The following is a 27,458-nucleotide window of genomic DNA, read 5'->3' as shown; positions in this document are numbered from 1 at the left end:
TCATGTAGTGTATGGTAAAACTTTTATCTACACAATCATGTATGTACATTTAATTGTACATGTCTTGCACTTTGTAGATAAAAAATGTTCTACAAAGTACCAAACAGTACAGGCTGTCATGTAGCGGTAGGGTACAAGCAAAATACAACCTAATAGTAATAAGGACCTCACGAATAAAGACAAGACAGTACTACAGTACTACTGTCAGTAGTGACCCGTTCCAGTTCACAGAGTTGTGGTGCTCGGGCCATGTACATGTAGCAATCCGCGGAAGCGCTATTAATTTTGAACTTTCTTATTTCACTCATGAGATCGAATTTAGCAGGCCAATTATTCTGTCACCTGTTCAGTGCGTGTGGGAATTCAGTGAAAGCAACATCTGCCTCCCTTTGCCAGTGACTGTCCCGAATATTCAGAGCCGTCCGTTGTGTGTACAAGTGATGGGCGGTTCTAGGCGGGGGCATCGGATCCACGTGGGCTAGCTGTCAGGCTTTGTGACCTCCAGATCTACTGACTCAGTCTCTGTCTCAGCCTGACTGTCCTCGTCTGTCGATCCAACAGCAATTTACACCATACAGTACTATACTAGTACTTCCAAGATAGAGTAGCAGTACCAGTCCAACTCACTACCCACTGTCTGACAGTGTCACTGAGTCTGCCTGTGCATTATTGTATTTCGTAGAGGTTTATGATGATTGGCGACTCTTCCCAGATTATCCACAGGATCTAGTGTGTGTGTGTGTTTGTGAATAGTGACTGAATACACAACACTCCAAACAGTGACTGACATCACTCTGACAATTATGTGACATTACTGAGTCTGTGCTGGTATGTCTGGATCGTTGAGTGTGATTGGGTAGAGACAGGCCACCTGCACCACATTCCTGACTTCAAGGCCAGCGCAGTACATAGTTATTAGTAGGACTAACGGCGCCAATGCAATGTACATATGTGTCTGCGACTTCGGCTGCGATGGAACGGTGGATACGGACCAGCGAACTGCCACACGAGCGATAGAAAGAATAAGGAGGTAGTCGCAATGCACCTGTAGCCCAGATCAGTGCAGAGCGCCGGGGCTGAGCTTTCGAATTTCCTCGACCGAAGATTCGGAAAAGCCAAACTGAACGTCTGAAGGCCGTCCGGGCCGAAGGCCAGGGCCGGCCTACTGAACTGAGGCTTCCCTTGTACTGATATGACCAGATGACAGCTGATTCTTGTCCTGAACTGAGTCAGTGAGTGGTCTGGGACTGGGACTGTGGCCGCTGGCCAGCGCTGGGACGGACGGTGGGACCCCGCTTGATCGATCCCGCGTCGATCGAGGCAGATCTACGCGGCGCGGAGAGATCAAGATTGACAAGAATGCTCGCGCAGAACTCGATAATGCACCACGCTACATACAGTACATTCGATCGCGACCTACCTACAAAATAATTGTAGATTATGTAAGCTACGTACCCTACAGTTTGCCCATTTTTGAAAACTTCTTTCCCGTGTATGGAGCTGTAAAGCAGTGAGTTTTGGTCTTGCATGGCTGCCTCTTCGTGTAGCACCGTGACAAACTGGAACGACACTACGTAGACTCTCCTAGCAGAAACGTCTGTGTTGAGCTAGCTCAGTCCGTTTAGATTTTCGGAAGCTGTTTCCAGCTGTCCTGCCAGGGCTGGGGCTCGCCTCGCTGCACTGCATCGCCTGTCTCCAGCTCGTGTGAAGGAAATCAGCCCACTACAACTGCTGCTACTGCCGATCCAGTGTGCAGCCTAGCCGCGAGGGAAGCATCACGCCACGGACTACCAGCATCAGAGCCTCCACTCCAGCGCTAGTGCCAGGTCTGCCGCTGAAGGACAGCATTGAGGCTCAGCACAAGTGCGAAGTCCAGCTGTATCCGACGAAACTGACCAAAATTTTACTAGTCGCTGTCCAGCAGTTTAGGACGAAGCCGTCACAATCACCAGTGGCTGTGAGTAACGGAGACCTATTTCTGCGGAAAGCCTCGGGCTATATCATCATCAAACCGGAGTTATTTGGTCCGTTGCACAGAAGATATTAATTTTGTTCTTGAGTCCGGGACGCAAGAAGCAAATTATTGGAAGAGATAATTCAGAAGATTGGCGTTCACTGTGGTTTGTGCTGCCGGGAAGATGCCTCCGAAATCTAATCGAGAATGGGAGTTGAGCGTGTTCACGCCGCAGATTGGAGCGACCAAGACCTTTCTGGTGACCTCCGGCATGAGCATTGGGGAGGTGGTGGTCAAGGTTGCATCTGCTCTAGGTGAGTAAAATATTAACTAATTACTTAGATATTGTCAATGACTATTGTCGTATCTTGTAAACTGTCTGCTGCTTGACTATGACTTACACACTTTGGCACGAGCGTCTCAATACAAGTCACTTGTAACTTGACCTGTACTGTAGTGTAGGCTCTGCCCAGGCAGCATGCTGGTGAATGGCATGGCTCAGCCTATAAAAAAACAAACTCACTGCCCTTCCCAGATACCTTTGACACTGGGGAGTGTGTATTTTATCAGTACAACACTCCAGTAGACTAACTATGCAAGCACAACTACTGAGCTGTACACGGGCACCATGATGCTAAATATAGAATAGTTCTCCTATTGTACACATACCCAAGTACATGACATTGTACAAGACTAGACTGGTCAATGAAGTAAGGAATCAGGTTCAGATACAGCAGTGGCAGCACGATTATGTACGCAATAGTACTCTGCAGTGGCAGTCACTGTTCAGCACCCGTGGGTAGCCATCATTCAATATGCATAGCTAGTTTGTTACATAATGGCACGTGCTGTGTATGCCGAGCTTGCGGCTGGTGTATCACGAGGCTTAGATCATGAGATTTGGCAAACAAAACTTTCAATTTCAAGGCTACAGTAAATGACATATCACGTATCATTGGTACTACGGAATGGACCCTAAACAGGCTAGCAGATGGCATAAGAGGAAGCAGTATAACTTTTTCAAACGACTGTGTCATACTGTGAGTGTGACACCAGCATAAGAATGAAGACTGGGGATAGCCATGAGCGTGCAGAGAATGGTGATGCACAACAGAGAATATTGCTTGAAGGCATTTGTGTTTTGTCCTTGTGACGTATATGTGTACCATGGCCGCCGCAGGACCCCAGGACTGGTCCGACTTTGCACTGTGGTGGCCGGAACGAAACATATGGCTAAATCGTCCGCGACTGGCCCTCAGCTCTGAGGGTGTGCAGTCAGACAGTAAGCTACACTTCCTCAGGATCAATCAAGTACTGCAGGTGCAATTGCCTGATCGTACTGTCGTCAAGATGCCAGTCAATATGGTTGTGAGATGTTTTCATGCTGTTGAGCAGGTATGTTTATGTGAAACATCCAGTTACTGCATGTTTTGTTTGCTTGGATGCGTTATCAGTGTCACACCTTGCTTATCATGGAAGTGTGATGCCAATCTGTGTACATGAGTGAGAAATGTAGCGCACAACAGAGAGATGCTCAATGTGCGAACGGTTTATCTGTAGGCCTCCTCCTCCTCTTCTTCGTCCCCCTCCGTGTCCTCCACTTCCCTCCAGTTCCTCATTCTCCGCATCGAGATGAGCAGAATAGCACACATCACATCATACTCCTGTGTTACCCTAACTAAGGGCCTTGATTGGGGTGGGTATTTCCCCTTTGCCATGAGGTCTATTGGTGACATGCCTTTGTCTGTTGTTTGTATTTTCTTGTTTATCCTGCTCTTGTGCTCTGCTCTTGTGTGTGTGTGTGCGCGTGTGCGTGTTGCAGGTATGCAAAACGGTCGGCATTCGCCGCTTTGAGGAGCTGTCGTTCATGCGCTGCAACAACCGTCCAGTCGAAGACAACCAGGCACTCAACTACTTTGGCTCTCGCAAGAACGTGCACATCAATGCCTTGCTTGATCCGCTCATGGTGCGTGATCGACACACACCGGAGCATACAGTGAGCAGGATCACGGACGAGGGTACCTACGTGGTCGGAGGCCAGAATATTGGTGATGTTGTGCGAAGCGATGATGTGCCAGATGGTATTCTGCTGGATAGGTGGTCACCGAGTTCCATGGACAAGGCGTATCTGCATGGACTGTAAGTGTAGCGGGGAATTATACATCATGCATCTTGCCAAGTAAAGCAGTTTCATTAGTTATGTGATGCACTTTGCTATGTTCTCCACATTGTTCTGAGAAACCCTGCATTCGTTATACCATATGGCCATGGAGTACAAGCATCATCCCGAAGACTCGCGGATATTTATATTGGCATACACAGATGTGCCATAGGTGTAAGCATGACTATGATTGTTGAAGGAGCGGGAAATACTAATAGTGAGTATTGTACTGTCTTAGTGCAAATACATCTATTACAAGGTCATGAAAATGCCCTCTCTTCGTTTCTGATGTGGTTGATTTCTTCTTCTTTGTTTTTCAGGTGGTTTGACTCCTCCAGACCTCTATTTAGCCAGGTAGGTTTGTGTGTACTGGTATGATCAAATACATATTCGACCTTTCAATACAATCATTCTTTCAATACATTCCTGTGACCAGTACTGGGTTGGAGGTTGTGCCTGTGATTCGATTAGCGTGTCCTACATGCGCACAGTGTAGTCTAATGAGGTAATGTTGGTCAGGTTGGATATAACATATAAGCCGTTGGTGGTGCAACGATACACAAAAGACGCATTTGTATCAGAATATGGACTGAAGACACACATCGCAATGACGCAGACATGTGCATGTGCGTGTGTGTGCGTGCGTGCGTGTGCGTGCGTGCGTGTGCGTGCGTGCGTGTGCGTGCGTGCGTGTGTGTGTATGTGTGTGTATGTATGTGCGTGTGTGTGTGCATTTTCCTACAGGGTGTTCAAGAGAATGACTTTATCCAGCTGCGTTTCAAGTACTTCTCTTTCCTTGACTTGGACCCTCTAGTGAGTAGTCATCAAAGTACCATGCCAGTTGCTTACACACGTCGTAACAATTGTGGTACTGTATACTCCGCATTCAAAGTATCTGTGTACTGTAGAAAAGAGGCCAGACATTGTGGATCTACTAGACAATCCCACACTTTTAGAATAGCAAACACTACACATACAGCAGCAACATTCATTGATGAGATTTCCACAACCCAGTCAGCCTTGTGGAGGAATTGATACCAGTATCTACTGCCAATAGGAATCGTACTGTTGGTGTGGTGAACGAGGTCAGCCATGCTTCGTTTCGCATCTGGAATTGTTTTGTGCGATGGTCGCGCAATGGTCGAAACAAGTTCAGCTCAAGTCTACGATCAGCAAATACTTCACAGCACCGCGGGGGAACTTTGCTTTCCTGTCTAATGGGCCATTCACACTACGCCCAAAACGCGGCGTGCGTGACGTTTTTGTCCGGATAGCCATGACAATATGGAACGTAGCGGGAAAACCGTACCTCTGATACAAAAACGTAGACGACGTATCCAGACCCCTGTACCGAGTTTAGTTCTGTCGTTCCCAGAAGTTTGTGTCCAAAAGAAGCTGTACACACAGCTGTACGAGCAGCGTGTACATGCCTGTGTGAATGCAGCTGCATGAAAACGACGTCTGCCAGTACGTCGTATTCCAAAACGTGACGCTTATTGTAACGTAGTATGAATAGCCTATAAGAGTTGCATTTGTTTCCGCATGAAAGATACATTTTCTTTGTGTGCCTGTGTGTTCGCCTAGGTTGACGCTGTACGCATTAGTCAGCTGTATGAACAGGCTCGCTGGTCAATCCTGACAGAGGATGTTGATTGCACTGAGGAGGAAACGTATACATTCGCTGCACTCCAGGTGAGTGATACATGCATAATTATGTACGTGTTTGTGCGTGATGGCAATTCTAGCTGCGGTAGTGTCCAAAACTTGCAAAAGGTCACAGATGAAAGGGTATCAGCATGTACTTCAAGTAGAACTCCCCATGTGTATATGGATGGAACTTTCTTTTGGGACATTGATGTTGTGTTTAAAGACGTTTTGTATCTTCGTGTGGCTTTATAACCCATACAATTAACATGTCTCTGAGCCCAGAACTCATCCATTCACATATAAAGACCCCCCTCCTCTAATCTTATGAAATCTTTACTAAAACGGTCGTGTGAACTTTGAACTTTGTACTTTGACCCATAGTCAAACCCTTCAAAAATTCCTCATTTGGTTTTCTCTTTATTTTATGCAGTTCCAAGTCCAACTAGCAGCAGCTATGCCTCGTGAAGTGGATGAACCACCTTCAGAGGATTCCGACCTTGATCAGGCTCTGACAAACCTGCAGTTCTCGCTTGGTACTCAACCTCAAAGTGCTGCAGTAAGTACAGTTGTGTTGTGCAGTGCAAAACTGTTGCTGTTGCATTTCCCAGTGTAGTATTTCATATTGGCAGCCATGTTGAGTTATGTTATGTTCCTCTCTCAGCTTTCCTCTCGATCTGTCCCATCTTATTGTACATGCTCCGAAAACAAAATATCTTTCATCTGTGGCGGATATTGTTGTGGTTGTAGACACCATCTGCCAAATCTCCTCTTGTGGTAGTACATGGATGCAGAAAATGTTAGGTGTTGGAGGCAAAACTTCTCGACACATTTACCCGTCATCCAGTGAGCCTGACTTTCTGGTCTACTTTTCTCTCTACAGGCCGCAGCTGAGCCAACACAGAAAATCGAGGGAGACCTAAAGTTTCAGAAGTATGTTGATGCATTGCAGTAATTGCATTGACTGTTTTGGATGTTGTGGTGTGGCGGTATGATGTGGTATGATGTGGTGTGATGTGGTAATGTACTATACTGTACTACACCGTGAGCAGTTGACTTAGTCCTCCAGCCCAACCTGTAGCCACCAAGTAAGATACCGTAAAAGCCCGTGTAGAGGCCCCGGGCGTATAGAATAGCAGCCTCGATTTCCTGGGCGTATACAAGGGCACGGGCGTTATTTTGGAACCGGGCGTATACTTGGAATTGGGATAGGAGTAAGTATTGGGTATCAGTACCTGTACATGTACTGGTGTTTCCGGCATACCTGGGCGTATACATGGGCATGGGCGCTATTTTGAAACAAAAGTGTTGACTTCCCCTGACTGGGCGTGTACACGGAGGGTGGGCGTAATTTCGAGTGGGCGTATACAGGGGCTTTTACGGTAGCATCGTTTTGATCTTGTCACTGTGCTGCTTATTTCACAGGGTTGGCAAGTTGACGCTCAAGTCAGCCAAAACTTACCGTTTCTTGTTCCAAGGTAAAGTGGCAAGTGTTTTATTTTTTCTTACTATGCTTGTATCCTCGCTGTTTCACTCCAAGTGTATAAATCCTATTGTAGTTTCATCATTCTCTTTAGTCACGAATTCCATTGATAATTGTGACAAGAAAACGTTCTGGAATACATTATTCGTCCCCATGGTTGTGATATGAGTGCGCATTTAGTTATATTCATTGCATTGTTTTATTTTTTAAATATTTAAATATTTAGAGTCGAAGAACAAACAGGCAAATTTGCCTAATTACATGATATCGGCTTTCCGTAACAGCACCACATCCAGTACACACACCTGCTTTGATCAGTGCTACTAACTAACATTCAATCCGAGATCGTGCTTGTAGGGTGTGGAAGCCGGCACTACTTCTCCAAAATGCTGGTAACATCTGCTGTATATTCAGTTAATCATTCTTGGTTTCTTTTCCCAGGCATTGTGCTAATTGTTCTCATTGATGCAACAAATTCCAGCTATCCCTTGGTGTTGTTCCTCAATGGATGTGACTGTATGTCGTTTCTCTTGCAGATTGTTCCCTTGTACAGTACAAGAAAGGTGAAGTCACTCCAATGAATCGCTTCAATGTTCGAGGTACAGTGTGGGTGAATTGCTGATAGTAAAGAATACTTGTACTTCAGTACTAGACCAGATGGGGTTTTACCGCAGATGCAGCAAACGGGATTGACCATCTTTGGCCCCTTTTGTGGTGGGTCAGATCAACTCACCTCCGATCGCTTTAGGGGCTGCATGTTCGCCTCGATTCTTGAGGGTGATGACGTTCAAAGGGATGTGGAAAAGTCGGTCTGAATCACGCTGACGCAAACCGTAAACACATTTTGTTCACACCAGACTTGCATTTTAGGTTTCACCTAGTGGTACATTAAACTTGTCATTGCTTTCTGTGATTGATTACAGGCGCTGATCTGCAGCCAGATGTGGAAGTTGACAAGGACAAATACCAGCTGAGGGTATCCTTGTCTGATGGTGATGATGAAATGGATGTCAAAATCACTTTTGAAACGGTAAATCACTGGAAGAGTGTTGCATCTTAGTAGCAAGTATTAAAACGCATTTCATCGAGGGGGGGGGGGGGTACATTACTACGGTAAACTGTCAGGAGCCATCGAAGAAGACGGGCATGCTCTGTTTTGTTGAAGTACATGTAGAGAGAACAGAGCCAAGGTCGTAATTCTAGGACACATACTTCGTATTCAACCATACACACACACCACCACCACAACAACAACAACAACAACAACAACAACAACAACAACAACAACAACAGCAACAACAACAACAAATTGAGGCTTGTCTACAAGTGTATTTCACTGCTGCTCAGCTAATCATGGTCATAAAATGCCGGGTAGCATGCATGTAACTTCTGTGCGTGTGTGTGTGTGTGTGTGTGTGTGTGTGTGTGTGTGCGTGTGTGTGTGTGTGTGTGTGTGTGTGTGAATGTGGTGTTGGGCTGTGAACCAGACCGATGAGTTCTGTACGTGGCTGGCTGCTTTCCGTATGGCATCTCGAGGCAAGTCGGCAGGCAGCACGGGGCATAGAGAGGAAGTGAAAGCCTGCGAGATGTTCTTGGACATACAGAGAACTGGAAAAAGCCATAAAGAGGTTAGTGCACCCACTGCTTCCACCATCAAAAGTATTTTGAACGATGTATGCAAATATATTTGGATTACAAAGTTGCATCAACTTATGTGCAGTTTTCCATGACGTGGCGTACATCGCCTTAAACCTGTCTGGACACCGGAAAGCAGTTTTAAAAGGGTTCTCCTACGAACCATCATTATGCTGGGTACCCCGGGTGTGCGTGTGCTCGTATTGTTTTGTACAGAATGGCTCTTTAGTTGGTCACTTCGTGCCGAACCGCATCCTCAAGAAGAAGGCGATAAACAAGGTGAGTCCGGAACAGGATGATGGTAAAGTAGAGAACTTTGACTGCTGTAAAATGCAGTTCCCATTGTTGAGGATTGTCCAAGCCTATGCAGGCACACAGTGTTGGATTGTGCACATTTAGTACTGAGCACAACGAGGTCTTTTCACAACTGCTGTATGCTTGAAACTTCCGAAATGCTCACTAAAACGCCACATCAGAGGAGCAGACTGCTGTTGACTTGGTACTGGAACAGGGCTTAGCAATGGTTTGTTGTATTACGTGACTGTTCATACGTACACAGTAGCTTATTACAGTCATGGTGTCTGTGTATTTGGCCGGACAGATTGCTGCACAGGTGCTTGGCTTCCATGGTTCTCTGGAACGCCGCTCCGTCTTGGAGTCCAAGCTGGCGTACATCCGCGCATGGGAGGGCCTGCAGGACTTTGGCCTGTCCTACTTCATCATCAAATTCTCCACCTACAAAGCAAAAGATGTAAGTTGGCTTGCTGTTTGTATTTACGTCGCCATTGGTTTCATTACAGAAGCGGTACAGGTGTTGTCTGAGGTATTTTCGAACAAATTTTCTACTACGCACACTGTTCAATTATTATTCGATTTCTTGCTCTTACCTACTGGTATATTGCACTGAATTTTGGAAGGCCATTCTTGCCATGCTGTATATGCAGGAGTTGTTTTCTGGGTTTCTCAAGTAAGACCTTTGCACATCAGCTGGCTTGGAGAGGTGGTAGGATCATTGCTGACTGCTGAATGTGATCACTACTAGAAATCCCAGTCAGATATTGAATGTGATTGAGCCAAAACATGACAGTAGCCAAAACGCCAATACTAGATGTAGACTGATACAAGGTTTACTAATGTCCTGAAATAAAATAAAAATCAGCGTGGCTGACAGAAGAGTGCTGGCTAAAAGTGAGTGGAGACGGTGCCTCTGGGCTCTGGCTTTCCAGCAAACTGAATTGACCAATTCTGTTCTGTTGTGTACATTCCATGCAGGAACTGCTGGGTGTTGCGTACAACCGCTTGGTGCGACTTGATCCGCAGACACATGCTCACCTGCAGACATGGCGCTACTCAACAATGAGAACATGGGATATCAACTGGGAAATCAAGGAAATGAGAGTCGACCATGAAGACGGCACCTTCTCCTTCACCTGCAGCAGTTCTCATTTGAAGATTCTCCACGAGTTCATTGGCGGCTATATCTTCATGAGCATGAGAAAGGATGTGCACGAGGCTGTCAATGCCGAGAGCTTCCTCAAGCTAACCGGAGGTTGGGAAGGATAGGGTGATAGTTCTTGGCATGCTTGACGCCTACTCTGAAACGTCTCTGCAACTCGCAGAACCAGTGCTTTGGCGACAGTGATGATGAACATGGCGGAATAGAGTTACCAAAATTAGAGCTGCACCATGTCTCTTGCGCATCAATTGCCCATTCAAAGGTGGAATGCAAAATTTCTAAATGTTGACCCTTATGTTCAGAGAATTTAGATTTCGAATACATGTAATATGATCCTGCTACCCAAGCACATCATGACACACTGTCAACTGATTACAGGTGACAGTTGCCTATGCTCTAAAGACCAAGTTGAGTTGTAACACATGCACTACATACAGTAATGCGTATGATTTTGATAACTTACTGATAGTTGGGTACTGAGTGGCAACATTCTGACATCATTGCTGGAAGCCATTACTAATACCCTCCTGATACACAGAGCACAGCTCCCTCCCTGTCTGTCAGAATTGTTCATCAATATTTAAGTTTAGGAAAGACATGTTCAAATTTGGAAAGATTTCAGAAAGTGCTTATGCATGCGAAATTTTAGCTCGTGCTACAAGCAAGCATTTAATGGAAATTTGCAAAACTTTCAAATTATGCATTGATTAGTTTGAGCGAATGAAAAGTTTTGAAGAATGTTACTGTGTGATAAGATGGAAAGGCATGTCATCAGCGACAGCGGCAGGCGAGAATTTCAGCCACGCGTATGGTAACCTTGCTACGTGCTGGACCGCATGTGAACTTGACATTCCGGCTGGTCGTTTTGGAGTAGGTGCAGCGAGAACAAGTCGGTGGTCCCTTGCAGTAGTAGAGTGTGATCGGTGTGTCGCTAAGACAATGGATGGTGGAGCTCAGATTATACGAGATTCTCTTCGTCACTGGCACACGCCGACACGTCGATGGCGTCAGCGAGAAGTCGGGCGGGCACGGCTTGATCTTGATCAGACGTTCCTGTCGCAGGTTGGGCACCCTGGGGCATTGCAGGCGTGGGTTACGCAGGTAGCGATCACGCCTCTGCACAGCCCAGCCACATGACTCAATTAATTGTGTCCATCTGTCCCACTTTGATGTTTCACACGCTGCCGCCGTCACAAGAAACAAAGAAAAAAGTTCAGATTAGAGATAACACTTTCTGAGCTACCCCACCTGTCAATGAGATTTAAAGTGGAGGCATAGTGGTGGCCTGCGGAAGCGAAGGCTATAGCTTGTGTGTTTCTGAACATTCAAGTGATGCTAACGCGGATCCCGCGAATATTATTATTATTATGTATTTCGAAGACCACATTGGAATATGTTGTGAATTACTATTATTGTTGCACGTGACTTTGTATTTTTACGCATTCAGGCATTCAGGCGTTCAGGCGTCCACTTAACAGGTGATACTGTAAAACTGCTTGAATGCAAGTTCTGGGTTCAAACCTGCTCAATAGCTCAAATGTGTGGAAAATGCCACGGCATGAGGCAACCAAGGTACAAAGCAACATGTACCTAGACCTACAAGACAAGCGGTGCAGCTCATGCAATAAATGCTAGCTGCAATGATACAGGTACTGTGTGACACACCAGTGCCAGTCCTTCATCCAGCAACACACTGGCATATCGGCACACAGCAGCACACTGGAATACCACAGCAGCACACAGCAGCAGCAGCACAGCAGCAGTAGCTTGATCTAACTGCATGAACCATGCCACTCTGGCAACAACACACACTAGCAGCGCATGTTACTGCTTATCGTTATCGTTTGGCATGGCGCAGTGACCATTGTCACCAATGACGCTATTCGTTTTCTAGAGTAGTCCACGAACTAGTGAGTACATCTTCTTACCTTTTGCTCGAGCCAGCGGCACTTCATAGACTGACAATGCATTGCGTCCACCACAGGCTAGACCGGGATTGCCACCGCAGGGATTAGTGCACTGGTCGGACCGCACAGCTGACCGTACATCCATGCTACCGCAGAAGCACTCTGCAAAGTTCTCGACTCCAGCGTAGCGATGACCGTATCGTTGGCAGTGGCTGACACAGAGTGTTGGTACCATCCTCCGCACAAACCTCCAGTAGTTTCGGTAGTGAAATCGCAGCACACGGCGACCAACATGATCACGGAAGCAGCCCACAGGTTTAAGACCGGATCCGGGAGCCATCGGAGGTGACGGAGCACGTGTAACAGCCAGTGGGGCAGCACGAGGCGTGGTTTGCACACGAAGTGGCTGGGTAACCACCTCGCGAGGTGGCGGCGGTGTTGCACGCACAGGAGGTCTAGTGGTAACGGGCGGGCGGGTTCGAACAGGAGCTGGAGCTCTAGTGGGTGGACGGTATGGAGTAGTTGTTGGAGGTGGTGGCGGACGTGTTGGAACTGTGGTGACATACACCAACAACCAGCACACACCATACAATGGCAGGCTTGACTAGCTACTGCATTTTTTGCAGTGTATCTATAACGTGCAATGCTGTATAATGCTGTATACGCCCCCCCCCCCCCCCCCCCTCCCCAACCAAAATCTGGGTCACCCAAGGCACATTCAACACAGTACTGATTCATACCCAGTCAGGAGTATAGTGTGCACAATGGATTCTAGACCAGCAGACATGAAGTGCATAGAGTGCATGCATCTAAGCTACTAGTATTCTGTAGTGTACGATGTACTCAGGCCACTAGGGTGACTTGATACAAGGCGATGGATCTGGTATTACGACTATACTGTCTATTATCCACAACGAGAGTGTTTTGGTTTTAAAACGCGGCATGCCTTAGCTGTTCGAGCAGGACCTGCATGTAACAGGTAGCATAACTTAGTATTGACTAGTATTTGTATTCTCACAGCATCAAGCATCAACACTTACCAAAACATGCTCCAGCATTACAGGTGCGTGGTTCATTGTCTGAGCCTCTGCAGGCCAGCCGTTTGAGCATGCGGTGTAGTGTCGGTGGAACGATACACGTTCGCCGACGGCGTTGCTGTCCAGCACCGCATGACGTTGAGCACATGCCCCATTGGCCCCAGCTTGACCAACCACCAACCACTGCGTCAGCATAAGAGAGCAAGCAAGACGGAGAAAGAATGAGAGAAGACAAGGAAGTTGCGAAGGAGAACAACAAAGCAACAATTTGAGTGATTACTAGTATTTGAGACACATGCAGTGGGTGTTGTTCATACCGCATGTAGCTGCCTTTATTGATACATACCGTTAGAACCATAGTATGCTAGTCTGAAATTCAGCTGCAATGCATGAACGTACATGTGCAGAGTAAAATCAATCTACACTACTACTACTTACAGAAACGGCTCTCCTGTGATGAGCTGAGTGGATTAGTTGCTGTGCAGACATACTCATCAATATCATCCGGGATCACAACATTGGTAATTTCCAGCTTGCCATTCGCAATGCGGTGACGATTGCGTGGCAACGCCTTCCCCGAGGCTCTCTTCCAGGTGATAAATGGCTGCGGGTGGCCAGTAGCAAGTCCCGTGAGCTCCACGCTCTGGCCTGGCCTCAAGCGAACCAGTCCACCGTAGTCCCCTCCCGGTAGAACATGCACCGTCGGCCTCACTGTGTCACACACACACACACACACACACACACACACACACACACACACAATGCAAACAAACATCCGGAAAAAGGCTGTGAACTCCTGACCCTATGCTGTATGTACATGACTGTGCACATGTTCATACATACAATAATCATGTTGAAACCCACAGGCACAGGTGACGGGACAAGAGAGCCTCAAAAGGCAAGTATGTTGCATACGACGTAGCCATGACCTGGTTATTGTAGACAGTGATAGTTTCATGTGTGTGATGTGGTTTCAAAAAACTTAGTAAAGCCAGAGCAGTGCAGCACATTCAACACACCAATGATATACATTCAACACACCAATGATATACATTCAACACTCCAATGATATACATTCAATGCACCAATGACGTAAAATTCTACTGAAGCGGGTGGTTACCTTGGCCTTGGCTGCCACGGGCCACAACAGAGAGAGCAGCATGTCCCCAGCTTCGGTGTGTCTGCTGGGTATGCTCTGCGTAGGACTGCACGGCACACGTGTAGATGCCGCTGTCCGACTCTGTCACACGATCAATGACGAGAATGCCGTCCCGGGTAGTCTGGTGTCGGTTAGCCGGCAGTGTGGTGCCGGTCTTGGAGTTTTGCCAGATCACGCTGGTAAATCTATGCCCTGGTGGCAATACATATCCACATTCAAATCCCACACTCCGGCCGGCTGCCACCACGCGCCGTTCTGGTGAGACTGTGACTGTGATGTCTTGAGCAGCTGTAGTTGGCAATGACAGCAAACAGACTGTTCAGCTCAGAAATATCTGCAAGGCAATAATTTTTTACTGGGCTAGACAAACCCGGTCAAACTTGTATGGGCGCCCATTTTTAAAGGCTATGCGCACGTTTACGTGTATATTAAATGTAAGTGATTTGTGACCATCGCACAATTATAAGTCATGACTTTTTATTGTGAACCGTGAATGTTTGGGAGTTACTAGTACAGCATACATGTACTGCTACTTGTTCTTGACCAACAGTGAACTGTACATGTAGTAGAGTGTAAATCATGGTAAGATAGAACATCGCTCACAAGGGCCAACCGGGTGTGGAGGACTACTGAGTCTGTAGGGCTGGTTTCCGTAGAGATCTTCATTCCAGGATATCAAAGCACATGTCAGCCAGTGTGTGCGCAAAGTGGTGAATTGTACACTGAGTCCACCCGTCAGGAAAAGAGTGGATCCACAGCACATTACAAAGATCAACTCAAGTGAATAGTTCAACCCCGTTATCATGAACACCTCACACAGTGACACTGTGTCATCTCCGCGGGCCCACTCTTACAGTACTGGACAAAATAATTCGCAGTGTGATAGACTCCCGACGGTGACTCTACTCAGAAACAAGACTGCATGCCCATTACAGCACCGTGATGCACAGAAGTCAATCCGGCTTCTCCGGACAGGCGCCCCAAACTCTACTGTGACCACGGAAAGAAGCCAAGCATGCAACCAAACCCGTTACCGGGTCTGGAGCTTGAACAGCGATCCGTATGTTTACTGCTGCTGGACTGCGTGGGGACTCAACTGAATTCATCTGTACTGTACTTACCTGCTACGTACAGGTGGAACAAGACGACAGTTGCGATAATCCACATCTGACGGAGCTTACACCGGGTAGCCGCCATATTTCTAACAACGCCAAATCTCTCTCCGTTCAAAGTTCTTCTTCTTTTCTTGCTCGCTATATAAATCCTCTATCGTGTTGTCCTGTTTTCTCGGAGCTTTTATACGGCAAGCAAATAAGCCTCCTGAGACCTGTTTTCTCGGCGCTGACACACGACAGCCTGACACGGCTATCGTGACAAACTAGCCCAAGGACAATGGTACAAAGTCAATGGGTCAATGGCATGCACGGCCCACCTCGCACATTGTGATAGCACTAGCGCCACTAACTGTGCAGTGCTAGCGCCTGTGGCCACACACATTTTTTGCACGACCGGGCTCGGTCAGTGGTTGCAGCGATAGAATCGTGAATGAACGGAAATAAAAGCAGTGGCATGAAATGCCATTCAGCTGGATGCAGCCCGCTGCAGCCAGACAGTCAGTGCACTTCAGTGTTCAATTCAGTGCCTCGACTTTCTTGGCACCACGGCGGCACTGGCACTGGTTACATGCTTGATCATCACCATGATCACTTCAGTCCGGGACATGTCGACAGTCAATGACTAGTCGACTATGTCGTTGGTGGCTGTGGACACCTCCCCGGGCCCTGGCCCTGGTTGTAGATTCAGTACTGTACAGTATTGTAGTACCCGGTCCTTGACAGTACTGTAACTAACTAATTACTTAGTTGAATGAAGGACTTTTATAGCTTTATCTCTGCAGAATAATAATAGGCACAGAGTCGAGAACAATGCATATTTTTAGGTGGCGCCAAGCAGGTACTGACCCATGTATGCACCCACGCCAATACACGTACAAGGCTGGTTTGACAATGATGATGCCATGATGACATAATCATTGGACTTCTCTGTGGTTATGGAGGCCGAAGGAGGATAGTGAGGTAGTGTACATAACTACAGTGCTGGCAACTGAAATCCGACCCCCTGCGCGGTGGGTTCACATTCTAGCGGTCTCTGTTTGTAGTTTTACCATCCCGTGTTGGGTCTTTGCGATGTGAGCGCACCGCTCAGGGGGTCGGATTTCAGTTGCCAGCACTGTACTTGAAGTACAAAACAACAACGTTGTTCTACGCAAATTTTCGGGCCAGGCCCGGCCATCTTCAAATCAGGAAAAAGTGAAACGAACTAACGACGTGTTACCACTTACTTCGAGAGTCGTTTCGCCCAATTAAGGTTACGTTTGGTTGGTCACATTCCCAAATGGGAATCACTTGGAATCACTCGGAATCATTCTCGCCCGTTTGGTTGGTCAAAAAAGTGCGTTAGGTTGGTCACATTCCACATGATTCCAGAATGGGAATCGCTGAGAATGATTCTTTTTGGAGAATGATCATTCCACCTCATATGCTGGAATGAGCATTCTCATTCCGGAATCAAAAATGATAATGGCTGCCACGAGCCAAACAATGTAGCAACAGGTTCAAGTGCCTCAAATCATGCACTCAGAAGTACCATGACTCTCTCAAGGAAACTAGAGTCGGGTAAAAGAAAAGACAGCCGCCGTTCCACAACGACATCATGGAATTGTTATGTCTAGTGATTCCTAATTGATTCTGGCGCGTTAGTTTGGTCAGGTGATTCTTGCCGATTCCCATTCCAGAATGGTTGTCATTTACATTCTGAAAATGCCCAACCAAACGCAACCTAAATGTCTGACTGTAGTGTAGTTGTCCTGCGCTGAGTTGATTGTACAGTCCATTCATAAAAAAAATGGGCTCTGGCTCTGGCGAGCTCCCGTATTTGGCGGTTTTTCGCGATTTCATCGTACACAGTGCAGTGCTGCGAACTTTGAAATTTGAAAAAGGGTCCAAAAAGGGTGCCTGAACTGGGGTTCGAACCGCAGAATGCACTGTTGCCAGGCGGGGTCAAACGGCCTGGATTTTGATGGTTTTCCCAATTCTGTGCTTTTGGGGCAAAACCTGGCCGAAATCCTATTCTTGCTATGGCTTGCTTTTTGGACAAAAAAACTTCAGAAACATAATTGGAAGAGGATTCCATAGGGGATTGCCAAAAGAAATTCTAAAAAAACTCAACGTTTGACCCATTTATGGCCAAAAGCTAGAAGTTCATTTTTTTCTGAATGGACTGTAGTAGAATGTAGGAGGAATATGTAGAAGCCTTGTGTAAACATGCTGTCAAAATCGAAATGTAGGAGGAAGGACTTGTCTTTAGTTTAGGAGGACCAGGGCTAAGGTACAAGTGCAGTCGGACTCCATCACGCACGCGCGCGCTGCACATGCCAGCAGCATGCATGCCATGCACGGGGTAACCGGTACTTCCGGGACTTCCCCCTGGAAAAAAAGCTCGATCAATGACGCGACGGTCATGATGCATGACATCATTTGAATTAATTTTCATGAGTTTTGAAACTCAGTGAACATGGGTGAAAGAAGTGTGTGTAAAGTAATAACTAGTTTTGATTTGAAAGAGTCTAGAGAGCGAAAGATTCTGGATAAAAAGTCGAGAAGTACTTCAGGATTGAAGTCCTGATCCGAGCGAAGCCGGCAAACACTGGAGTGTGGCTACCCGAGTCACATCAGCCGAGCACCTGTTTGGCCGGGTCCGCAAACCTATACTATACTATAGTGTCCTTTTGAATTTGTCTGAAGTCCTTTGGCTTTTGTACAGCTACCCAGAAGATCATGAGGTAGCTAAATACAGCTTTAATACTGCACGTCGAATCACAATAAATAAGGTATTAGACGTTTCCTGCATATGGTGTGGATGATTGGTGCATGAAATATGCTGCCAGTGTCACGCAGAAGCTCCATGGAGTGCAGCCGGCCTGCCTTAATAGTGGGTAAGATTGTGGAAGCGTTGTGACCGTCACAGTTACATGGCACAGTTACATACTCTTGAGCTATAATCTATAACACGCAGAGGCTTGTCTTTTTACATGTATTTGTAAGACAATAAAGTTTCAACAAACTAAACGGATAAAAAAAGTCTGGGAGTCTAGTTTGTATGGTGAGCTTGGATGAGGTATGGCAAAATTGGGAAAAAATATCCAAAAATCATTTTCAATATATTGCCCCCAAACTTGGACAACATGATCCAAAGAGATGGAGCCTAATTGTATTCTAAAAAACAAACTGTACCTCTGGCCCTGTGGTTGTTTAGAAAGATGCACTTGTCAACTTGTACTTTTTTTTGCAATAGACTTTGTGTTTGTGCCATTGCTACAGGCATATTGTGCTTGATGGTATGTGCGGCAGTGGGCCAGGACATGTGCCCAGGAAGATACTGTGGTCGCACTGCTTTACCCGATAATACAAGCAGTAACTGTGGGGTAAGCATACGTCCAGTTCGGAGTATGGTCTTTGCAAATATGCTTTCTGTGTGTGTGTGTGTGTGTGTGTGTGTGTGTGTGTGTGTGTGTGTGTGTGTGTGTAGTCGATGCATGGCTTGGACTATCCTTGGCTTAGTCAGATCAGCGCAAGTGCTAATCACACCTGCTCCCCACACTTTACAGTTGTAAACTGATTCGCTCTGTTCTGTGTGCAGTCGTGTCCACGCGGAAGCCGGGCCTTGGATCACTTACTTTGTAAGGAGTGTACGGAGCCCCTGACAGCTTATCAATGGCTGTATCTTCTGTTCATGGTGGTCATCGTGCTGGCTTTCAACTTTGCTAGAATCAGTCAACATCACCATGATGAGGATGGGTGAGTAGACCTAATAGTGAATACTCTGTTCTACTCATTTCTGTGGCTTATGTACATTGGGCTTGAAAGCTGCGGCCTTTGGACAATCCTTAAATAAAAATCAATCAATCAATCAAAGCACTGACACCAGAAGTCAAAATCTAATGACAAATAGCAACTTTTGGATCCACGCTGCTCAGCGTGGGGAGGATGTGGTGGGTGGACCCTCGTGCCGCACGTACGTAGGTGTGATTTTTATCTGTACCAGGAGGGCCCAGGCCAGTCACTACCGGTGGATGTGTCGCTACGCTGTGAAGGAAAAACCACCCAAACATGTATGCAGTGCTGCCAACCGACTGGGTCTGTTTTGCGTACTGCGACTTCTGAGTTTCCGTATTTCGCAGTGTTTTTTTTTTGTACTACAGTACCAATGTACTGCCGTGTGCATTGCTTCTATTGCAGTTTTTGGCACGTTAACACTTACATGCTTGTCGGTGGCTGGATTTGCTAGTGCAAAACAAAACATGCGTGGATTGTACGACGACCTGATATTTTGTGCTACTTGTAGTCGAAGCATGGCATGCCCTCGCTTTGGCACAGGGGTATTCATCACTCAGCTTGCGTTTGCCATGCTTCTACAAGTACATGCATATCTGTAGCTGATCGATCCTATTCAAATTTCCGTACAATTTTGCTCAAATTCCGTACTGCGGACAAAGGAGTGATTTTCCGTACAAGTACGGAAAAATACGGAAGGTTGGCAGCACTGTAGTATGGATCCTTAAAAAAAACTAGAGCCAAGTTGATCCAAAAAGTCAACGTTGTCAGGACTCCATTTTTATGCAGAATTGCACACTCTCGAGTTATTTTTAAATATTCTTGATTGAGCCATTCGTGTTTAGTACGTGTGTACAGTACTCATGCACACATTTTTTCACAATTCTTTACATGTATTTTGAAAGTACTATTTTCACTGAGGAACGATCGTGGACCCTCATCACATGTATTGCATTGTGGTTTGTCTATACTGTGCATTACAGTCAGCTGCTGTTGCACTTGTCAAACTTTTTGGAAGTGTCTGTCGCTGCCATTCTGACCCTCCTCTCCTATGCACCCCAAGGTGAGGCAAGTTACGTTATCATGTCGTGAGTTGCATTGTGCAGTGTGCACGGATACCTGCACTCGCTTTCTGCACGGCAGTACATGTATCAATGACAATGATTTAAATTTTAAAGACATCACTGCACACTGGGTATTGTGCATGGCTATGCCATGGAGGGTACATCTGCTCACCCAAAGTGTGCTGCTTCTCCACCTTCTCCACAATGTACTATGTGTATGCTGGGATTTGCAGTTGATGTTATTTCATGATTTGGAGACTGCACTAGAGGATTCGGTGTGTGCCATGAATTCCATTGTGAAAGGGACGAAACAATAAGTGTGAGCTTTGCTGCATTCGTTTATCTGGAGATGCGGAATTTCTGAATCTCTTTTCTCCTCTCTTGCAGGGCATGTGAAGTTGCAAACGTGCGGCGTACGGCAAGTGTCGGACTGGTACCCCATCTTCTACAACCCGTCACCGGATTTCACTAACACGATTTACTGCACTTCGGAAGTCGTGTACCCGCTGTAAGATAAGCCACAGTTGCATTGGCTTTTCCCTCGTTCTACATACATTCTCTCTTACCATGATAGTTCCCACTCAGAATGTAGCAGTGTCAAGTACAAGTCCTTTTGATCTACTAGTTCAAGATTGTACACAGGGATTGCATACACAGGACAGCATCTACTTAGAAATTATAAAGTTCACTCCAGTAAACTACTGCAAGTTGTACCTGCTAGCCATTAGGGACCTTTCGCACCACTCGTACGGATACGAAACGAATGCTGATTCGTCACCTGGGTTCGAGGATTCGTCAGAGTCCTTGCGGAGAGCTCGTTTTCACGAACGGAAGCCTCTTCATTCGTGGCGCGCTCCCAATCCGTCAGGTACACATTTATTTGGCCAGGTACACATGTTTCCCTTGATTCCATGATCCATGCACGTGTGCGTGTAAACACCCGTACGCCAAGCTACCGGCCATATTCGTAGTTGCCATGCACATTTGCATGACGACTTGCGAAACCTGAATCTGTTTTCAACGAAACGATTACGAGCCGAATCAAACTTTCGTGTCGCATTCGATTCGTAGCACAATACTCCCACAGTACATGTAGTGGTAGCATTGACTAAAGTACCTGTTTGGCCCAGTCATGCATTGTCTACCGTGTTCATTGCCATCTTTGCCTGGTTATATTCTCTCCCTTCTTCTGCAGGTACTCCATATTCTTTGTCTTCTGCGGTTACTACCTGCTTCTTCTCGTACCGACAAGGTCTATTCTTGTCCTAAGGGTGCAAAAAGCCAGCAACTTGGAGAGTCTGTACGACACAATGTTCTTCTTGCCGGTGTGGGCACTGTGTCATGCAGTATGCGCAGGACTCATATGTAAGCTCGGCGCTTGTATAGTTTGGAAGCAAAACACTGACTTAGAGGTGATCCGCATCATCACCACCTTGTTGCCATGTGTTAATAGCCACGTGTTGTTGTGAAATTTCACTTCTGGTTGTGCGTGCTGCTGATACGAGTTTGGGCTGATGTCCGGCAGTTGTTTTGCTAAAGTTTGTAGCCTGTGTGTGATTTCTTGGTTTCTCTGCCTTTCATGTGTGTAGACTACGCACATCCGTATCTTACCCTTGTCGCAGTCTTCATAACATCGGCAAGCTACTTTGCATTCACTCTGGTAAGTACAGTACTTCAGAAGTATTCGATGGGAAATTTGCTGAAACAATAGACCTGGTTACCATTTTACCGTTCACACTGTCTTCAACTGCTGGCCTGTGACGTTGCGATTTGCTGCATTGACATGGTTTAGCATGTACCTATCTAACGTAACATTTGGTGGATGAGGGCACCCTAGCACCAGGAACCCACTGGATGTATGTACGCAAGTGCATACGCACTACAGGCTAAAAGTCCAAGTACAGCATGGAAAGAGGTGTGAAATTAAAATAGAAGAAATCACATATGAAGCAACTATCCACAACTGTAACACAACAATCAGCAGTCAGAAAGTGCGATAACAGGGCACACAACTGACAGGCTACCGAGACATTCAACGACCGACGTGGATAGTTGCTTCATAACTCGTTTCCATGTGATTTCTTCTATTTAATTATATCTACTGGCTTAGTATCCGAGTTAAAAAGGTGTATCCTCACTGTTGTGTGAACACTTTGATTCTGTAAGACATTTTGATAACGAGTTGCGAATTTCCGAATTCGTGGGTTACCGAGACGATTTGTTAGTGATCTAGGACTTAATAGGTTTACGGTATTTGTTTGCGTGATGTAGTAACGTTCATTACATCCCAACAAAGGCCAAGTCTGCTTATTTAAAAAAAATTAAACAGAAAAGAGGGGGTTCTATCTGTGTGCTCTTTGCATGAAATTCCAATAGCAATTCAGCTGAGTTGGCATTTTGTCACCAAATTAACTACTAGTACTTGGTTATTGGCAATTTGGTGGCATAGGAAACATTTTAAGTGTCCATATCCAATGATAGAATCCATGTGGCTGTAAGCTTCAGGCATGTGTCTTTTTTGTGGGGTGTTCGTCTGCAGTATAAAAGACCATTCAGTGAAAGTCTTCTCTTGAACGTAAACTTCGTAGCCACGTCAACCCTTCTGGTTCTCGCCAGCACATTCGGAGTTGGCTCACTAGTTATGTTCTATGAGAGAAGTGATCTGCTGCCACTGATGGCTGTGGGAATAGCACCACCGTTGATATTCGCAATTACCAAGAAGCATGCCATTCCTGTAAATTTAACGTGCAGAGCCAGAACATGAGCCGCAACACCTGTATAGCTGTGTAGCCGCTCACAACATTTCAATTGCAAGCAGAACATGAAAAAGTTCACTTGAATTTATATTATCAGCAGCAGCTTTTAGCTGTGTTTGTAGTGTCTTGGTTCATAGATTTTTTTTAACCTTTTTTTTCTCTCACTTGATTTCTCCAGTGACGTGTCGCTTTCAGGTTTACTACTGTGCTGGCGCAGTTCATGATATTGATCATCCTATTGGTGTCTCGTGTTTTGTCATCCCCTTACAATGTTTGCATCCTATTGGCGTCTTGCGTTTCGACATGCCCTGCAGATGTGCTGCAGCCCTTTTTAAAGAAAATTTTTAAGTATCCGGACCGAGGCAATACTGCATGCATGAATGTGTGTGTGTGTGTGTGTGTGTGTGTGTGCGTGGTGGTGGTGTGTGTGTGTGTGCGTGGTGGTGGTGTGTGTGTATGTGTGTGTTCACGCTTCCTTCTGTTCTCAGTTTGAACAGCAACAAGGATCAAACGGAGCAGAGTGCATGACTTTTACTCAGCCAGCATTAAAATTTTAGAAACAGCAAAAGCAGCAAGGTAGCAAAGCATTTTGGGCAAGGGCAAAACACAAACATCCAGCAGTAAGGCAGCCTAGCAAAATGGGCAGGCGTGGAAAACAATAGGCCGATATAGAAAATTGGACCAGCAGAAAGACAATTCAAGTGCTATTCTCAAGGCTCCAGTGGTTGAGCATGCTGCCATCACAGCTCATCGTTGCTGTATGCATCCTCGGAGAAAAATGACTGAACCCACCTTGCTGTGTTCTGTACATTCCATACAATCCGAGATACCCAGTCATCTGGTGGTAACTCCGCATACTCATCTTGTGCATAATAACCTTGATCATAGTCACCCTCCATTGAGTCGGAAGAATACTGGTCATCTGTGTACTGCTGCTGCTGCTGCTGTTGTTGTCCGACATCATCACCACCCAAGGACTCAGCGATGTCTTCACGGCTGTACAAGCTGAGACCACCACGGCCACCACCGTAACTGCAAACCCAGGAAAGTAAAACTGGTGTCATTTTCAGTCGCACTCACCATGGACTCTAGGAGTGCAAGATTCCTACGTGTGGACTTGGGCGTTCCGGTGTCAGTGGCAGGTACAAAAGCACAGCCGCATACACTGTGACACCTGCACTTTCTAACTGCAGACGCACACACTTTCGGTGGAGGGTTATTTTCGTACACCTGCGCCCTTTTTTTCTTTCCCGGTAGCGACCATTTTCCAGTGCCTAAACTGGAATAGAGCACAGTTTCTGATGGGTGGAATTAAATTTGAAGGGAGGAGCGGAACTCAGAGCCTACGGAAAATAAATAGGATTCCAGTAAGTGTAGTTATACCTGGCTTAAACAAACAGTAAGATAGTAGTATTGTATTCTTTGTTGTTACGCATTTTCTTTAAATTAATGTTCTTTATGTTCCTCTCTACAGTCCATTCATTGGAAACTGGCACCCTAACTTTTTGGTATCTCTCTCACATAGTTGTAGATATCGTGAAAACAACAGTACATCCTGCATTGTGTGACCCGTGCAATTACTCCTTGCCACATTTGAGGCCAGAAAAGTCCAAGAACAGGGAAATAGAAATTCAGCCAGGTTTTACAAAATTAGGACAGGTATGCCATGGCAAAATGTATGGAGAAGCAGATCCAAAACCCAGATTTTTGAGATTTAAAGTGGGTTTTTGATCCTCAATTCGGCCCAAATCCGACTTTCAAAAGCCAGCGGGCCAGTTTCCGATGAATGGACTGTAGATGAGTTTCCCCAGATAAGATGAATGTGAACACTGAATCCAAAACGAGCGAGTGACTTACTTGGTTTCCTCAATCATCTTGAACATGTCGTATTCTTTCTCCGGCATGGGTGCAAACGCTTCCTCCTTGTGAGGTTTGGTGAGTGAGCGCTTCCTCTTACACGCATCCGTCATCTCATAACACACCTAAGCAAGAGAAATTGTACAGAGAACCAAGCCAAGATCAGAAAGAATTGTGGACATCGCCCATGATATTTAGGAGCAGCCTTGACAGCTATGAAAGTCAGAGGGTGTGCATTTTGTTCCTATTGGCCTGGCATGACAATGCACGATGCGGTGATCTCTGATAAGACATGAATACTGTACCCTCATGAAGAACAGGAAATTGAACTTTTGTTAAAAGATAATATCGAACCATCCTTGCCCGTACTTCAATTCAATATGGAGCAATACACCCATGCCCCGGACAATGTCCGCACAAAGCAAGTGCATTATGGTGGTATCCGCGTACGTACGAGGCGAGTTCCACTGTACCTTGTTGATGAGCTGTGCTTGTGTGAGAGAGCCTTGATAGAGCAACTCAGCGACATCGGTGTCTACATCGCCTAGTGTGTCATGACATGCTCTTGAAACCGTTTCACATTCTGTCTTGCAGCGGCTCATAAAGTCACGCTGGACGATCTACAGGAAAATATACACAGCATGTGCAAATTACTAGAACGATTGGGGGAGGCAGGCCAGAGTTGACCAGCACCACTTGGAGTCAGGACTGCGCAGCGCTTGTACATGACTGTACCGCAAGAGAACAACTGTCACTGGTGAACAGCCAGGAAATTCTACTAACCTCGAGCGTGTCTTCCTCTGGCTGCACCAGGTCTGTTGATAATATCCAGCCTCCACTAGAAGAGAAAGGCTTACACGTGCCCTCGACCAATTCCAGAATTTCCTCTTCCGTCATCTGCAGCACAGTACCAGAAGTTGAACATGTCAGATGAGAAGAAGCCATTCCGGTATGTCTACCTGTAGGAACTGGTAACACAGCCCCGTACTAGGTCAGGTACAGTATACATGTACATGTACTCTGGACTAGTAGTATATTAGCTACATACAACAGTGTACAAGCTAGAACCACTGCAATTGTCACAGTCGAGTATTTGCTCGCACAAAATGTATGCTTGGGGTAGTCTCTTTACATGACTTAATCTACTTTCCTATTCTCCACTCCTATGCTTCAAGAAATCAAGTACATGTACAGTATAACATAAGATCAATACACCATCTTCATATGGACAGTCCGCGGGACGCTGCACCCGAGGGATCCGAATCAAATTTAGTGGAGAGCAGCTGGAGAATAATGGGTGCACGAAGTGCATACGAGAACAGTAAAATGCCAGCACCACAGGGCTTCGGGCAGCACGAGCATTTGTCTTTCTGGCCGAAGCTAAAGAAGGCCACCCAGAAGGCCTCCCATATCCATTCAATGCAAAGCAAATCCCACATAAAGTCAGACCTCGCATAACCACGCATATCCGTATTCGATAAATATATCCGGATAGGCGAGGGAACCGGATAATCAAACACACATACAGTATGTATGCATGGCATATGCTGTAAATCGGTAACCAACGATTTTCTTCCGGATGGTAAGGGATCCGGATAAAAGAGGACTGGATAAGCGAGGTCTGACAGTAGAGGTTTTCTCTGCTGATCCTATTTTTCTCAAGGGCAGTGCAGCGGACCGTCCAATGCAAAGGCTCTACGGTTGATCGCATGCCACAATTTTCTGTTTCAATGATTTCAATTTTATAGTGTGCTGTGTGGGACTGTACCTTCTTTTTCTTTTTGCGGGTTTGCTGCTGCTCCGCCACCGTTTGAAACAAAACTCGTACGGATTTCTTGCACACGTCACATTTCAGATAATTAGCTTCCTCTGGTACTGCACTGTACTTTGTCTTGGTTCTCTTGGGAGTACCTGGAGGGTCAGGCCTGCCTTCTGGGTGGTACTGAGCGGCCACATGGAGGCACAAGAATGCCAACAGTGACCAACAGAGAAGCCACTGGACCAACATGCTAATCACAATGCATCAGTATTCGCCAGAAATGATTTGACTTGATAAAATAAGTCGCTGTCTTCAGCAATATATATGCCACGGAGGTGTACGTGGCGCCGATATTTTGCTAACTAACTTGAAGGAGAAAGGAAATTTCAAGCTGCATAGATAGTTTTAGTCCAACTAAACTAGAGAAGGAGCTAGTAATAGTATGGTATTGCAGCTACCTCAGCTCAGCCCTCACGACCTCAGTACCTGAGGCTGAGTACGAGTGTGGGCCGTACAATGACTGTACTTGAGAAATAATTACACAAAAAAGCACAAACAAAAAAGCTACTTTGCACTTTTCGTTTGATTTACGATCGCCATATCTGTTTCCATGGCATACCATGGATACCGTACAAGATCAGACTCACACTCGAGTCATAGTCTAGAACAGACCAGAGGCAGAGACAGCAGTACA

The 27,458-nt window shown here is 46.1% G+C and overlaps 4 protein-coding genes across 4 annotated transcripts; 2 read left to right on the top strand and 2 right to left on the bottom strand.

Annotated features, from left to right (window-relative positions):
• Nucleotides 1-1,271: 1,271 nt before the first annotated feature.
• LOC135814551 (fermitin family homolog 2-like) lies at nucleotides 1,272-11,071 on the top strand. The gene is made up of 15 exons (XM_065327683.1): nucleotides 1,272-2,268; nucleotides 3,135-3,349; nucleotides 3,777-4,093; nucleotides 4,436-4,469; nucleotides 4,860-4,928; nucleotides 5,700-5,807; nucleotides 6,193-6,318; nucleotides 6,643-6,692; nucleotides 7,185-7,237; nucleotides 7,779-7,841; nucleotides 8,166-8,272; nucleotides 8,730-8,870; nucleotides 9,094-9,156; nucleotides 9,479-9,628; nucleotides 10,150-11,071. Exons 1-15 carry the CDS (start codon nucleotides 2,139-2,141, stop codon nucleotides 10,438-10,440), a joined length of 1,917 nt encoding a protein of 638 aa, XP_065183755.1. The 5' UTR covers nucleotides 1,272-2,138; the 3' UTR covers nucleotides 10,441-11,071.
• Nucleotides 10,884-15,716, bottom strand: LOC135814552 (uncharacterized). Its single transcript, XM_065327684.1, has 6 exons — nucleotides 15,558-15,716; nucleotides 14,398-14,724; nucleotides 13,716-13,988; nucleotides 13,281-13,460; nucleotides 12,262-12,792; nucleotides 10,884-11,514 (listed from the first exon to the last, which is right to left on the bottom strand). Exons 1-6 carry the CDS (start codon nucleotides 15,631-15,633, stop codon nucleotides 11,105-11,107), a joined length of 1,797 nt encoding a protein of 598 aa, XP_065183756.1. The 5' UTR covers nucleotides 15,634-15,716; the 3' UTR covers nucleotides 10,884-11,104.
• A 2,318-nt stretch (nucleotides 15,717-18,034) lies between these two features.
• Nucleotides 18,035-23,505, top strand: LOC135814548 (JNK1/MAPK8-associated membrane protein-like). Its single transcript, XM_065327681.1, has 8 exons — nucleotides 18,035-18,430; nucleotides 18,816-18,919; nucleotides 19,135-19,292; nucleotides 20,312-20,391; nucleotides 20,780-20,900; nucleotides 21,588-21,757; nucleotides 21,982-22,052; nucleotides 22,932-23,505. Exons 1-8 carry the CDS (start codon nucleotides 18,373-18,375, stop codon nucleotides 23,154-23,156), a joined length of 987 nt encoding a protein of 328 aa, XP_065183753.1. The 5' UTR covers nucleotides 18,035-18,372; the 3' UTR covers nucleotides 23,157-23,505.
• Nucleotides 23,506-23,664: 159 nt separating this feature from the next.
• On the bottom strand, nucleotides 23,665-27,292 carry LOC135814550 (uncharacterized). Its single transcript, XM_065327682.1, has 5 exons — nucleotides 26,774-27,292; nucleotides 25,789-25,902; nucleotides 25,479-25,625; nucleotides 25,006-25,130; nucleotides 23,665-24,180 (listed from the first exon to the last, which is right to left on the bottom strand). Exons 1-5 carry the CDS (start codon nucleotides 27,011-27,013, stop codon nucleotides 23,889-23,891), a joined length of 918 nt encoding a protein of 305 aa, XP_065183754.1. The 5' UTR covers nucleotides 27,014-27,292; the 3' UTR covers nucleotides 23,665-23,888.
• Between the last annotated feature and the right edge of the window lie 166 nt (nucleotides 27,293-27,458).

The sequence above is a fragment of the Sycon ciliatum genome, chromosome 4, assembly GCF_964019385.1.
Source record: "Sycon ciliatum chromosome 4, ocSycCili1.1, whole genome shotgun sequence".
NCBI lineage: Eukaryota > Metazoa > Porifera > Calcarea > Leucosolenida > Sycettidae > Sycon > Sycon ciliatum.
The sequence above is the reverse complement of the archived record's forward strand: the minus strand, read 5'-3'. Positions and strand labels throughout refer to the sequence as shown.

Excerpts from the sequence above, each read along its gene's own strand:
- LOC135814550 (XM_065327682.1), bottom strand. The coding sequence starts at position 27,013 with ATGTTGGTCCAGTGGCTTCTCTGTTGGTCACTGTTGGCATTCTTGTGC. Across the intron at positions 25,626-25,788 it reads CAGAGGAAGACACGCTCGAG|ATCGTCCAGCGTGACTTTAT; the intron begins GTTAGTAGAATT and ends ATTTTCCTGTAG. Across the intron at positions 25,131-25,478 it reads AAGCACAGCTCATCAACAAG|GTGTGTTATGAGATGACGGA; the intron begins GTACAGTGGAAC and ends TCTCTTGCTTAG.
- LOC135814548 (XM_065327681.1), top strand. The coding sequence starts at position 18,373 with ATGCTGCCAGTGTCACGCAGAAGCTCCATGGAGTGCAGCCGGCCTGCC. Across the intron at positions 18,920-19,134 it reads ATACAAGCAGTAACTGTGGG|TCGTGTCCACGCGGAAGCCG; the intron begins GTAAGCATACGT and ends TTCTGTGTGCAG. Across the intron at positions 20,901-21,587 it reads TCGGAAGTCGTGTACCCGCT|GTACTCCATATTCTTTGTCT; the intron begins GTAAGATAAGCC and ends CTTCTTCTGCAG.
- LOC135814551 (XM_065327683.1), top strand. The coding sequence starts at position 2,139 with ATGCCTCCGAAATCTAATCGAGAATGGGAGTTGAGCGTGTTCACGCCG. Across the intron at positions 4,470-4,859 it reads CCAGACCTCTATTTAGCCAG|GGTGTTCAAGAGAATGACTT; the intron begins GTAGGTTTGTGT and ends ATTTTCCTACAG. Across the intron at positions 7,238-7,778 it reads TTACCGTTTCTTGTTCCAAG|ATTGTTCCCTTGTACAGTAC; the intron begins GTAAAGTGGCAA and ends TTTCTCTTGCAG.
- LOC135814552 (XM_065327684.1), bottom strand. The coding sequence starts at position 15,633 with ATGGCGGCTACCCGGTGTAAGCTCCGTCAGATGTGGATTATCGCAACT. Across the intron at positions 13,989-14,397 it reads CCGTGGCAGCCAAGGCCAAG|TGAGGCCGACGGTGCATGTT; the intron begins GTAACCACCCGC and ends TGTGTGACACAG. Across the intron at positions 12,793-13,280 it reads TAATGCTGGAGCATGTTTTG|TTCCAACACGTCCGCCACCA; the intron begins GTAAGTGTTGAT and ends ATGTCACCACAG.